At 47.4% G+C, this 15,144-nt stretch overlaps 1 protein-coding gene across 1 annotated transcript in view; it reads right to left on the bottom strand.

The window, feature by feature from the left end:
- The window catches only part of LOC119172954 (phospholipid-transporting ATPase ABCA3-like), a 170,740-nt gene that overhangs the window by 129,795 nt on the left and 25,801 nt on the right, over positions 1–15,144 (bottom strand). The window contains exon 4 of the mRNA XM_075893211.1: positions 7,833–8,014. Within this exon, the coding sequence (XP_075749326.1) occupies positions 7,833–8,014 (182 nt within the window). The remainder of the gene's footprint in view (positions 1–7,832; positions 8,015–15,144) is intronic.

Raw genomic sequence — 15,144 nt, 5'->3', positions numbered from 1 at the left:
AGCTACGCAGGTTGTCACCAAATGCTGCCGGCCGCACTTAGCCGGTATTTCTCCGACTGATATGTAACAACACGCTAATTTTAGTTGGTAATTTGGTACGCCTTCGTGAACTGACTTTCTGGCATACGTTTTCAGCGGATTGCATTGGTAATTCTATGGGCGTTTGTTTTTAATTGTTGGCATTAATATAACTGCATATATCTGTACAATGGCACGCCCGCTGTATACTGCCAGCGTAGGCCACAAAAACGGCTGTCGCTCGCCATCGCCACTTTGTAAATGCATTTCTGGCATTGATTGGCCTTCCACTTGTTTCAGGTACAGTTTAGGTAACAGTTAGAAACATTTCGAAGCTCAATTGCAGAAACTTGAAGCATCGCAACTCAGCTACTTCCAAAACTGCCTATAACCCAGTGCCCCATCCCAGCGTGGCCTATTGTGCAACCCGCGTCGGTGTACCTGCTGCCGGCCTTTTTACTTTAAGTCGGCACGATTCTAAAGTGTAAAAATGACTGTAAAGTACAGTTAAGGCATTCCTGAGCCTAAATCGGTCATTTATTCGCGCGTGCGGTGCTCGCGCAAGGTGCGGCGACGATCGATGTGTCGTGCTTTCAGCAACGTAGGCTATCACCGAAAGCTTCCCTCTGAGCGCAGGAGCCGGTACTTCTCTGACCCACACGTAAGAACACGAAATTTTGAGTTAGTAATTTGGTACAGGGTAGTGTACTAGCATACTGGCAAACTTTTTCAGTGGATTGCATAGGTCATTTATTCGGCGGTTTCTTAGTTGCAGGTATAGATATAATTGCAAATATGTAATCTGGCACTCCAGATGTGTACTGCTACATTGTCGCTTGCGCGAAAAAAATACTCAATATTCGCTCGTGTGCGTGGATATCTACCAAACAAGACATGTAAATCATCTCTACTTGTTGACCAGTAGCAAGTGCTGGAACCGACTATCAAATAAAAAAAAAAACTATCGGCAGCAACAGCTGACAATCTGTGGCTGCTCCTCCAGTAAATTTGAGATTTTTCAGAGCTAAGATGTAGATGCTTCAAAAGCTTTGAGCTGTTTCTAATATCTGCACGTCATGCAGTGCCCAGAAACCATTCGTAGCAGTCGAATCAAGGCGCAATCGTAATTTGGAAAGGAATATCGTGTCAATCTTGACTGTGCGACTTGTAAACATGAAGTTGAACGGCGCGATCTTCGGATAAATAGTCGCTTTACAACCCTCTACGCGCGTTCTGGCGTGGCGTAGTGGGTAGCATACTTTGTTAAAGATCAGAAAGTAGCGAGTTCACATCCCGTCAAGTGGTGTTTTTTTCTTTTTTTAATTTTTATTGTTTGTGCGCTATTTTACCTATATATATTTATATTTATTTATGGCGAATGGGCATCCCCGTTTTAACCCAGTGAAGCCATTTTGCGCAGAGTACTGGGACGCTGCCGCTCCAGCGTCCCAGTACCTGCGCATGGAGGCGCTGGTACCAGCGCCCTACTGGGCCCATAATCAGGCATGGCGCTGGACGCTGGTACCCAGTGGCGCTGGTTTTTGGAATAGGGTCGCATGTCTGAATGTATTCGCCACAGTGCTTTAAGCGGCCCAAGAGGACAAAAAGCCGAAAACCACTCGTCTTTGACGCCGAATAAGCCGTTTAGTGATACCTAGTTTCTCGTGAACAAGTGATGGTGTCGCGTGTGTTTGGATGGACACCCAATTTGAACACTGAGTTGATGAACATTGAAAGTCAGGCTGCTCGTCTCCCGTAAAAGACTTGAACCACTTCTCAAAATGGCTTTACCCAGTTCTGAACCTAATGTACGCCTGCTCAAAAATGGTTTTAGCCAGTTACAAAACTGAATTTCTCTGATCCATAAATTCGGGTAACCCAGCAACAGAAAAAAAGTCAACGAATTCAAATAATAGGGATTTCCATTTTAAACCCGACTTCACTAGCACCCAAAATAGTAATTACTACCTTTTACAGATTTGGTCAAAATCCTAAATTCGCCTCGTGGAAATTCAGGTGACTTCGTTGAAACCACCCCGGACAACCATGGCCTGCCTGGAAAATTGGGGTGATCCACCTTAACTCTAATAATGTGCTTAAAATTGAGTCAAAATAAAACCAAAGCCGACATCGTCCGCTGTCAATAATTGGGGGATCCACCCCAAACATGTTTTCCTCCCGAGGAATTGATCGACCTATTAAAAAATTGACTTGGCTAATCTCCAATAATGACCAGGCTCGCATAAACATTGGCATATTTTGATCCCAACTGCAACTCTAAACATACAAGTAGCTTGTTGGTCTCAAGAGAACAAATCGCTCTTCCTCGACGTAATGCTGCCCGTGAATACAATATAAAAAGCCACATATAAGTAAACTCATGGTACTTACTTTACAATTATTATCAATTTACTGAGTGAAGTCAAGCAGCCATCCTCAAAAATGGCAAGAAAGCAAAAAAACAAAATAAAACTAGTTTACCAGCAGATACTAAGACAAAATTTACAGTTTAAACGAGTGCATACGACGGACGATAAGTTACAATATACAAAAAAATTATGGGTCTGTAGCACTTCGTTCAAACTGGCAAATGCTGTTATGTGGGCAGAAAATGGCTCCATGTTGACATGCTCTACGACGTAACATTAGGAGATCCCAACCACATTTCTAAAAAAAATTTTACAATATAGCAAAGAAATGTTCAAGGATAATTTTGGGTCATTGAACAGAAATAGTTTTGTGTTGGGAGTACGATGAGTACTGCGTATGGTTCGGTGTACATCTGTGAACGCCAAAGGACGTGCCAGCATTCATCGACAGGTGCTACTTAACCCTCAAAAGGTTATATGCGGCGGTCCACCATGGCTCCAATAAGAATTTCTGTGTCGGATATGACGTTGTAAAATACACACTTACAGCTACAAAAGAAACAATAAGAAAAAGTTTCTCAGGGACGCGTCAAACCATACTCTAAAAATGGTCTGTTTGACGCAAGGCCAAGACCTACGTTAAGTGCAGGGATGCCGTCAGTTCGTGGAAAGAAGAAGGAAACGCACGTTCATACCATGGGACATAGTGCTGTTGTTGTAGGGACAGGGATAATGTTGATCTCTAGTGGACCACATGAAAAGTTCGCGAACTTGTGTGATCTGTTATTCTCTGGAACCATATTGTTATTACCAGGCCACTCTTTTCTCAGGCCCGACGTGTTGATAGAGATCGTGGGCGCGTGTAACTAACACTACTCTATTCATTTTCTTCGTTCAGCCTTTTACTGCTTTTTGAACACTTTTGACGGGATAAGACATTGGCATCGTCGTCATGCACCGCATAAAGTCCAAATCAACAACAGCCCCCGCACGTCGTATAGTCTCATGCGAGCGGGAGCTACGAACGTGGCTGAAGCGAAGGTGAAACAAGCCGACCCATTTCAGTTGCACCAAAGGCGCATGCAATAACTTTACCGGCGTGCTAGGGTTGCCATCGACTGCCCGTGTTGTAGAACGTCTGGGCTACGGGGAACAGACGGAAGCTGTTATACGACCAAATTGGAAGATAGCCGGCAAAGGAAAACTTGAAAAAAAATAAAATTATTCCTTAAAACAGAATTTTAATAGTAAAACTTGCCATGTAAAGAACTGCTTAGTTGCTTTCGATTTCCCTCTTGTGCTTTCCCCGCAAGTTTGCTTTTAAGTTACACTAGTTAATTAAAGCACGAACGTTACTTCGCGTCCTGCTGCGGTCGCATTTACGAATAAAGCACGCTATGCAAACACGAAGTCGTAAGAATTGCGACAGTTTTTCACGGTCGTCCTACGCACACCTGTGCGCTCATTTCGTGAGCCTTTCTGTTTGAACAGCATGCTTCAAGTGTCGAGCTGTTACAAACGTTTGTTTCCCGCTTGTTTTGTGTCAGTTCATTTCGTGCGTGGTTCTTGTTGAGTTGTGCGCTGCGTGTTTCCGGCTGCTTTTCGTTCTTCGTGTGACATTGCAATTTGTTTCTATAGCATTCAATTTCTCGCCCTAAAGGAGAAACAATGCCCAACGAATCCTCAACTACCGCGGTGAGGAGACGTTTCACTTCCGTCTTACAGAGATTCCTGAAAAGAAGGATCAGTAAATTTCTTTTTTGCAAGCATACAAACTGGGGTGGCGGGTAGCCTCACGATCAGCAAGCATGGCATACTTGCATGCTGTGCACACACTTGACATATTTTCAGTGCTCCTTGTTTCTGGAGCATGGTGTATAAAATTAGTGTACAGACTGATGCGTATGATCAACGACCAAAATCAACGGCATCTATCGTGGCCTGTCACCAGCTGTAGGATAACTCGTTACTGCGTCCATACCATACGTATAGTGTGTTAATATATAATAAGGATTCATAGTCGGTATGAACCATAGGTCAGTTTTGTGCGGTGCATACGATTCTTTTTCCTTCTCAATTTGTATAGGCATTGCTGCACCGACGTTCTTTTTTTCTAAACTTGTCTGTTCGATCGTAACAATGTCGCATAAAGATTGTGTTCGCGCGTGTGTATTCGTGCTGCTCAGTCTAGTTTTTTGAAATTTAGCTATTGCTTCGTACGACAATATCGTAGAAAAGCGAGGCAGTTAATGTTTATTGGTATTAGACGAAATGCCTAATAAAGAACCAGAACCCGTTCTCGACGTTGGCCCCACTTTGTCAAAGGATGACCGACAGAGACTTCTTCAGCTGCCAGCCGAATTCCGCGACTGCTTTTCATCGACCTTTTGAGTTGGTCGAACACCTTTGACAAAGCATCAAATAATCACCGAGGACACGGCGAGACCTATTCACCAGAACCCTTATCGTGTAGCTTTAAAGGAACGCGAAGCCATACAACAACAAGTCGCGAAAATGCTTGAAGATGATGTAATTCAACCGTCACAGAGCCCCTGGGCATCGCCTGTAGTGCTAGTAGAGAAAAAGGACGGCACGCTGCGTTTTTGCGTGGACTACAGGAAGCTGAATCGGGAGACCAAAAAAGATGTGTACCTGCTCCCACGTATTGATGACTCCCTTGACAGACTACGGCACGCTCGCTACTTTTCTTCCATGGGCTTGAGGAGTGGATACTGGCAGATTGAGGTAGACCCAAGAGACCGAGAGAAAACCGCTTTTGTGACGCCAGATCGTTTATACGAATTTAAAGTCTTGCCTTTTGGTTTGTGCTCCGCTCCCACGACTTTTCAAAAGCTTATGGACACGGTACTTTCGGGATTGAAGTGGAAGACGTGCCTAGTATGTCTGGACGACGTTGTAGTGTTTTCAACCACTTTTGACGAGCATCTCAAAAGGCTGGAAGTTGTTTTACGTGCCATAAGGTCGGCCGGCCTAACACTGAAACCGGAAAAGTGTCATTTCTGTTTCCAAGAACTTCAGTTTCTTGGTCACGTCATCAGTAACGCAGGCGTCCGGCCCGACCCTGGAAAAATTGCCGCTGTCGCACGGTTCCCAGTACCCTCCAATAAGAAGGTTGTCAGACGCTTTCTGGGCCTTTGTGCCTATTATCGCCGGTTTATCACAGACTTTGCCCGCATCGCGTCGCCACTAACTCGTCTCAGAAGAGAGGACGATGCCTTTGAGTTGAACGAAGAATAGGAGGCTGCCTTTAATGATTTACGTCAACGTCTTCAAACGCCCCCGGTGCTTGCCCACTTCGACGAAGAAGCCCCGACGATGCTTCACACAGATGCTAGCAATGTTGGTCTGGGAGATGTGCTTGTGCAGCATCAAAAGGGCACAGAAAGGGTAATAGATTACGCAAGCAGAACGTTAACACGCGCTGAGGCTAATTACTCTACAACTGAGGAGAAATGTCGCGCCGTTGTATGGGCAGTTTTAAAATTTCGCCCATATTTATATGGCTGCCCCTTCAAAGTAATTAGCGACCACCACTCGCTGTGCTGGCTAACAAGTCTAAAAGACCCTACCGGGTGACTAGCGCGTTGGAGTCTCAGGCTGCAAGAATTCGATAAGATAGTCGTACATAAGTCAGGCAAGCGACATATGGACGCTGACTGTCTGTCCCGTTCACCCATTGAGTCGGCAACCCTACCTGAAGAGGAGGAAACAGCATTTCTCGGTGTCCTCGACACGACCGCCATTGCACAGCAACAACGCGACGACGCTGAGTTGCTTCGCCTAATTAACTACTTGGATGGCAGATCTCAGAAGGCGCCAAGAGTTTTCGCAAGAGTGTTTTCATCATTTTGTTTACGGGACGGAGTACTCTACAAAAGAAACTTTTCGCCGACGGGATCCACCTATCTGCTCGTCATCCCAGCAGCCCTTCGTTCCGAAGTACTCAAAGCATGCCACAACGAGGTGAGCTCTGGTCATTTGGGTTACACGAGAACGTTGGCCAGAATACAGCAAAGGAATTACTGGCCTAGACTAACCACAGCCGTGAAGCACCACGTCCGTACCTGTCTCGACTGCCAGCGACGCAAGTCACCACCGACTAAACCAGTTGGCCTTTTGCAACCCGTACAGTCCCAACAGCTCCATTCTACCAGATCGGCATGGACATTTTGGGCCCACTACCTACTTCTACAGCAGGGAACCGCTGGGTTATCGTCGCGACGGATTATCTGACCCGTTATGCCGAGAAAAAGGCTATCCAGAGAGGTACAGCAGCGGATCGAGGTGGCAAGATTTTTCATTGAGAACATTGTACTGAGGCATGGTGCACCAACCGTTGTGATCACAGACAGAGGAGCCGCATTTATGGCACCTCTTTTGGATCACGTCCTCATGCTGAGTGGAACAGCGCATCGTAAGACCACTGCCTACCACCCACAAACGAACGGGCTGACAGAGCGTCTAAACAAAACCATTGAAGACATGCTTTCGTTGTACGTAGACGTTGAACACAAAAACTGGGATGAAATATTGCCATACATAATGTTTGCGTACAATACGGCCAAGCAAGAAACGACCACCTGACCCCGTTCAGCCTCGTTTATGGACGAGAAGTACGAACTCTGTTAGATGCGATGCTTCTGCACGAAGGTGACGGCATTGACACATACGCCAACACCTTTACGGAACGTGCGGAAGAAGCTAGGCAACTTGCTCGTTTACGGATCCACCAGCAACAAGAGTACAATTCAGGCCGCTACAATGCTCACCGCCGAACAGTAGTGTATCATGCTGGCGACAAAGTGTGGGTTTGGACACCCGTACGGAAACGAGGACTTTCCGAAATGCTTTTAAGAAGATGCTTTGGGCCATACCGAGTGCTGCGACAACTTAGTAAGGTTACTTACGAAGTTGTTCCCGATAGTTCGTGTGGTACCAAGCGTCGCCAGCACCACCCTGAACTCGTTCACGTAGTGCGCATGAAGTCTTACGTCAGCCAGTGATTGCGTGAGACTTTTCTTTAAAAAAAAACTGCATTATTGACTTCACATCGGGTCGATGCTCTTTGAGAGAGAGAGAAATGACCCGTGTCTGCGTGTGAACGACAACGATGATGTGGGCATTTAGCAGACACCAGGTAGTGGGCCTCTGGCTTTACTCGAGAACAAAGAAGACAATCTTGTTGCTCAGCTGTTGAAAACACCCTGATTTCGCTGCCTCAAGGCGTACTTGTGCTTTGTTCACGTTGTACTGCGACAATATAACTCATCACATATACTAGAGTCGCATGCTACACTTGCTTGGTATTGTCTCCCACTTTTCAACTATTTGCGCGTGCACAGACCCCCGGTTGGTAAATTACCGTTATGCATATTGGGAAAGAGGGCACGTCTCTGAGCGCACTTAGTAAACAGTGTTGCTCACCAAGAATCCTCGAAAGAGTCGTGGTCCATCGATGTTGGTTGAGAGCGGCAGCAGGTCATCCATTAGCAGAGCCAGGGCAATGTTAAACGTCACAGACAACAGCATGACCAGCAGCACCGAAGCTAGGCTGGGCACTTCCGGCTCTGACATCACGTTCACCTGGTCCCACTGCATGCCCGCAACTGTGCATAATGAAACACAGTGCGATTGGTCAGAAAAGTATCTCATGCTTTATAGGCTAGAGGTGAACGCACCCTGTTTCGCTGTTGGTATAAGCGAGGAAAACCATGCCGATGACAAAGGAGACTTGCGCATTACGCACGCCCTACTAGATCGTAGACGTATGCATTGGTGAAACCCTCTCACCTACCAATGCTAATTTTGGTATATGCCAAGTTAAATATGCGATCACAAATGCACCCAGACATAAATGGATAGATAGATAGATAGATAGATAGATAGATAGATAGATAGATAGATAGATAGATAGATAGATAGATAGATAGATAGGCTCGAAGAACCTGTTGATAGCTATAATGCTTCACCTTTAAATACAAGAGTCTTCCTGAAAGTATATTCATCAGCAATAATTTTGTCCTGTTATGGGCAGGCCGCACATAGTTTTCACTCCAGAGGAGCAGTGCCACCATTATGAGCGGTGTTTATAACAGTGGCGTTGGTGTTCAAAAAGCTCTCATACTACCGTAAAAAAAGACTCGACATCAACTGACCAAAGCAAGTAATGGCATTTACACTTAACCATGCCATATTGTACTTTAGCTAAGAATCTCCGTCTTTAGGACTTCCGCCTTTACGACCCTGATAACAAAGCTTTTGCCGATCGGGTTTCAGAAAAAAGAATAAGAGACAAAAGATTATCTCTGATACATAGCGCGTTACGACCCCGATAAGAAAGCCTTCGTCGATGAGGTTTCGGAAAAAAGGAAAACAGAAAAACATTATCTCTAATATATAACGCTTGAACCCTTGACATGCTATAATCGCTTACACAAAAAACCTAACTGATAAATAACTGCTGTGGTTGCACGTTCGAAAGCCCCGGTACGACTATGAAGCAAGCACAGAGGGGCAACTCCAGGATGTTTCCCACCCTTTTGTGCACCGAAATTTGAGCTGAGATTGGTTTCGGCTAAATGCGGCAACTTTCGCCAATAATGGGAACTTAAATGCGTTCAATGCTATGTGATGCAGTTTTTTCGGTTCATGTGGTAGGACAGGCCGATTGCAGCGCATTCCTTCCCGTGTAATCTGTGTGTTCTATATGGCATCTGTTAGACTATGTTAGACGCAAAAACGAGGAACCTATTTCATGCTTTGGCCTACCTAATTGTTCGCCTCTTCACAATTTGTGCACTCCCCGTACTACGTAATCAGGTTAGTTTACCGCATTTGTAGGCTTGGACACCTGCCACTGTTAAATGGTCTCACTTTCGAAAACCATGCTTGATACGTTGACCTATTGAGTGCACCCAGGTCTGCGCACACAGGCCTACAACATTTTTGTTTGCATCCAAAATGCAGTAGTGACAGCCGGAATTCGATCCTGCGACCTGCGGGTCAGCAGTGGAGTACCTTAGCCACTAGATCACCGCGGCGGAGTGAAATGTGCGTTCGAGAAATTGATTGATATGTGGGGTGTAACGTCCCAAAACCACCGTATGATTATTAGAGACGCCCATTCAAGAAATAATAATATTATTACGTGAGTAACGACTGAATATATTGCAGCTATATTTACAAAAAATATTTGCAAGAGCGGTTGCAGCGCTGGCCAGTCTAGCTCCGAGCTCGAGCAACAAGCGACCTTCATCCATCGGACACACACGCGCACTCGCAATATGCATTGCGGCTGTCTGCATGTAGCAGAACACCCGTCGGCAAAGGCGCCGTTTCGGCGCATCTAGACTCCAACGTCATTGGGCGAGTGGTACTGCTTCAGGCGTGTGACGTGTGCGATGTCGCTGGCCCGAGGGGTGGATGAAGAGGACGAGGCAGCAGGAGCGATTTCATAAGTGACGGGAGTCACTGCACGAAGCACTCTGTATGGGCCTGTTTACGAAGACAGCAGTTGGTCAGACAGACCAACGTGCCTGGTTGGAGACAACAGCAGAACCAACGAACCGAGGGAAAAGCGAACATCATGGTGTGGTTGATCATACCGACGCCGTTGTTTTTAGGAGCTCAGAAGGCGAGCACGAGCGGCTTCGCGTGAGTGGGCGGCCGGGCGTGAGCGGTTGAAGGCACCCGGCCGGAACATCTATGGTGTTTTTCGGCGCTGACATATTTCACATGCCGCGACGTATCTTCGGACGGAGCGTGCGAGACCTGGCCAATAGAAGCGACGGCAAATCCAGTCGTATGTGCGGGACTCGCCGAGGTGACCGGCAGTACGAACGTCGTGTAGTTCGTGGAATATAGCCGAGCGGAGCTGCTTGCGTATGGCAAGCAACAGAGATGGGCCGTCTGGGTGGAAGTTAGGCCATTATAATGTACCATTCCTGAGTACGAACGAGCAGTGGGATCGGTTTGATGGAGAGGAGTCGAGGCGCTCGATGATAGCCCATAAGGCTGCATCACGGCGTGCTCATCGGCTATTTGGGTCAGTTGGGCAACGGAGCACATGCAGGTGTAGTCAGGTACGGCTCTGATTCGCCAACTGGATAGCGAGAAAGGCAATAGGCATCCTGACGCAGGTGTCCACACTTGTATGTTGCAGCAAAGGTGTATTCTTGCAGTCGCAGAGCCCAGCGACCAAGTCCACCGGTGGAATCTGTCAAGGATGAAAGCCGGCAGAGTGCGCGGTGTCGGTGTTGATGGAGAAGTGAGTGCCACATAGACATTAACGGAACTTTGAGACCACCAAGACAAGAGCAGGTATTCTCGTACCTTAATCGAATAGTTGCGATCTGCACGTGTAAGGAGGCGGCTAGCATGGGTGATAACGTGGTCGTGTCCTTGTTGGCGTTCGGTGAGAACGGCCCCGATACCGTTACCACGTGCATTCGCTCCGACCTCGATTTGGGTGGATGGGTCATAGTGGGCCAGGGTAGAGGCGTCGTCAAAAGTGTAATGGGGCGAGAGAAGGGAGCGGCTTGAGTGGACCCCTACGAAAATTGATTGATTTGTGAGGTTTAACGTCACAAAATCACAATATGATTATGAGCGACGCTGTAGTGGAGGGCTCCGGAAATTTCGATTACCTGGGGTTTTTTACGTGCACCCAAGTCTGAGCACACGGGCCTACAACATTTCCGCCTCCATTGGAAATGCAGCCGCCGCCGCCGGGATTCAATCCCGCGACCTGCGGGTCAGCAGCCGAGTCCCTTAGCCACTAGACCACCGCAGCGGGGCGACCCCTACGAAAAAGAGAGCCTTTCTTCACAAGATCGGAAAGTGGTTGGGTGATTGCTGCACACTCTTTCATGACCTGGCTGAGTTAGAAACTGAGTCGCACAAACCTCTGGACGTCTTTGGCGGATTGTTGTACTGGGAAACTCGTGATGGTACGAATTTTCTCAGGATCTGACCACATACCAAAAGCATCGAAAAGGTGGCTCAACACTGGAATCTGTCGGTGGCTGAAGTGAATCTTCGAGGAGCTCAACTGGACTCCAGCATTGTGGAAGGCGTCGAGAATGGCTGACAGACACTCAACGTGGGTCTAAATTGTAGTTTAAAATACGAAGACGACCTCAAGGTAACACAAGCATGTTGACCGTTTGAACCCGTGTAGCAGAGTCCATCATACGTTCAAATGTGGCTGGGGCGTTGCATAGACCAAAGGGCATAACCTTGAATTGGTACGGGCTATCAGGAGTGGCGAAGGTGGCCTTTTCTTGGTCTTTCTCGCCCACGGCAATCTGCCAATAACAAGAGCGAAGGCATGGAGACAATCGAGAGCGTTATCAATACTGGGCAAGGGATACACGTCCTAATTTGTTACTCGATTTAGACAGCGGTAATCATTGCAGAAGCGCCATGTGTTGTCCCTCTTTTTAACCGGGATGACGGGTGACGCCCATGGGCTTGATGAGGGCTGAGTAATGCCTTTAGTTAGCATCTTGTTCACTTCGACTTGAGTAATCTGGTGCTCTGATGCGGACACACGATAAAGTCAGCGGTGAATGGGAGCGGCATCACATGTGTTTGTGCGGAGCTGGACAAGAGAAGTTTTGCCGAGTGGTCGATCGTCAAGATCAAAGATGTCGTGGTAGGAAGCTAAAAGGTGGATGAGGGTGGCTGATTGCGTTGGGGGGTGGTCAGAAGTGATCATGATACCTACTGACATGTCGAGGCATGTGGCGTTGGGTGGTCGACAAGGAAGATTAGTGCATGCTTGAGCTGTTTAAGTGGTGATGTGGTCATTGACTAAGGACCACAACGTGGTGATTAAGATGCCCAGGGAGAACTTGATTCGTGAAGCCGAAATTTATGACGGCTAGATGTATCCAGTCGGTGGCTATAGTTCCGACGCAATGAGGGACGGTGACGTCACGGGCCAGTAGGACATCATGAATGGGCGTGACGATGTAATCCCCATCAGAACGGGTGAGGTCGTGGCGAATTCGGCGAGTGTAACGGATTTAGGGGGTAAGCAGAGAAAATCTGTAGCCCGCATGTAACGTTGAAGTTCAGGTTGAATATCCGGCTGAAGAGGAAGGTCAAAGCAAAGAGTACCAGCGGAACAGTCTAACAGAGCAGAATCGGTCGACCGGAAGTCCATCACAAGATGAGGTTATGAGGACAGTTATGGAGCGCCGTAAATGGGACAGGAACATAGCGGTTGGCGATGCTTATGCAAGCCATACAGATTCCGATGACGGGAACAGTTCCGCCATCAGCGACAAGTACAGATTTTGTAGCAGGAGGCGTGAGTACTTTCCTTAAGCGGCGACAAAGATGAACACTGATTATAAACACGTGAGTGCCAGTATCGACCAGTGCCGTCAAAGAAATACCGTCCGTGTGCACATCGATAAGATTCTTGTTAGTAGGAAGCATTTTTTGTCAGATACGATGGAAATTTGGGCGGCGAGAGATGGCGGCATGGCTGAGGCGACGGGGAACGACAGCATTGAGGGAACAGAAAACGAGCAGGAAGGCGTCTGTTAGGTGTGTCAAAAGCAGGATACATACATCTAGGCGAATACCGGCGAAGATCTTCACATGGGCGATAAGGTGCGAAAGACCGATCCTTATGTGGAGGCGTTCGGGAGGCACGGCAGTAGCGGAAGACATGTCTAACGCGGTGGCACCGGAAGCAGATTGGTTTGTCGTTGGAAGTTGCGATTCCGCGGGGTTACGAGATCGTGGAGGAACGAATGGTTCATGTCGAGATGCCCTCAGAGCATTGGTCTGGAGAAAGGGCGACAGACGGGGCAGACGACAGAAAACCCGAGGTTGGCAAATTGTCGTCGTACGACCACCGAACAGCAGAGACCGCGTGGGTTGTTGTTATGGTAGCAAGTTCGAACGGACAGGGCTGAAGCAGCGCTGGACTTGCTGCTTCAAGTTCCCGTCGAACGATGCGCGTGACACTCTGCTCAAAGGTGGTGTGGCGGCGGAATCAGAAAGGTGTACGAAGCCACCGCGTTTGCAAACGAGAAAAAGGAGGGTGCACCCGACGGCTTTTTGCTGCTTCGAAACGGTGGCATTCTTGAGCGATGCGGTCGATAGTCGAGACGATGGTGTAGACCTAAAAATGGAAGCGTCATACGTGGTTACCTTCTAAGCGTGACCAGCCTTATCAGCTTCAGACATCGCCTCGTCCACTTTCCGGGGAAAAGTGAGAACTTATCTTATGTAGGACATATACGGTTCAGTTGGGGACTGGAAATGGGTAGCCAGCTCCTGTCGTGCAACTGCGTGGCGATGGGTCGGGTCTTCAAAGATGTCACGTAGCTTCTCCTTGAACATGTCCCAGCTGGTAAGTTCGGGCTCATTTGTTTCGCACCAGACACGCGGGGTTCCGCCAAAGTAGGAAAGAACATTAGCGAGCATCATGGTATGGTCCCAGCGGCGAGCTTTGCTGGCTCGTTCATACAGGCGAAGCCAGTCGTAGACATCGATGCCAGGTTGCGCAGAGAATGTCCTGGAATTACAGGATGTGGGGGCCACGACAAAGGTTGTCGGATAGCCGCAGACAGAGAAGGCAACGGGTTTTGACTGAAAGCTATGGCGGGAAGTTCGAGGGTGCGGCCACTGTGGAGCTGCTTGGTGAAGACGGCGAACGTTCCACCTTCACCAAATACGTTTCTTGAGTAACGAGTCAATATATATTGCAAATATATTTACAAAATATATTTGCGAGAGCGGTTGCAGCGCTGGCCAGTCTGGCTCCGAATGCGAGCAGCAAGCTACCTTCATCCCCTTCATCGGGCACACACGTGCATTGGAAATATCCATTGCGGCAGCCTAGATGTAGCAGTATGTTATAAATGATCACCCTCCATTTTCACGCTACGCCAGCGCAGCTAGGGTGTGGCATGTGTTATCGAGCGTTTTGAGTTGCAGCTTCTACTTGCTGTTTCCGCCTGTATTCCTGGTATATTATAGACACAAGACAGCTTTAAAATTGAAAACTCAGATTTGGGTCACCTGGGATACGTCGAGTTTGTTTATGCACGGCGTATATATCACCCAATAGAGTTCCTCTTCTGGTAAAACAAATGGGAGTTCACGGCACTCGAACTATTACTAGTGAAAGAGATCCTTGTATTTCCACGCTGCTTTAAAACTCGAGACATTGGTGCATTAAGCCTGTATAGTTACGGCAACTGAAGATGAAAGCCGGATAAAAGCTTTCACGTCCCTTAAACTATCTATTTCGATTTAGTCCTTCTGTCTTTACCTTAAAACAGAAATACGTACGCACGTGTGCATGAATGTGAAGGTGCTAAGAGCTCGAACAGTAACATTCATTCATGCAGTATTTTTAATACGAAAGTTTTTATGCCGGGATCCACCAAGACTTCAGTGACGCCTTTCTGTTTCGTCAACACAAGTTGAAGCCTTGCCTTTTGGGTCCGCAACAAAACATGGATGAATGAGTGCTGTGTGTGCCCGCTTTTTTACAGGGCGGTTACATGTGTGCCACCAGGCTCGCAAGAAAAAAATGAAAACTTTCTTTTATGTTGGCCTAATGTCTTATCTACTGCAATAATTCAATCTTATTAAAGCGAAAATTGATTTTGTCGTCTATATTTGCCTCTTCAGGCAGAATGACCTAATTTCCCCAATATTTATGTCCTTTATCTCTACTTTTCCACCACAAATGCTTTAACCGCCTCTT

This window comes from Rhipicephalus microplus, chromosome 4 (assembly GCF_043290135.1).
Source record: "Rhipicephalus microplus isolate Deutch F79 chromosome 4, USDA_Rmic, whole genome shotgun sequence".
NCBI lineage: Eukaryota > Metazoa > Arthropoda > Arachnida > Ixodida > Ixodidae > Rhipicephalus > Rhipicephalus microplus.
This window is presented reverse-complemented; position numbering and strand designations above follow the sequence as displayed.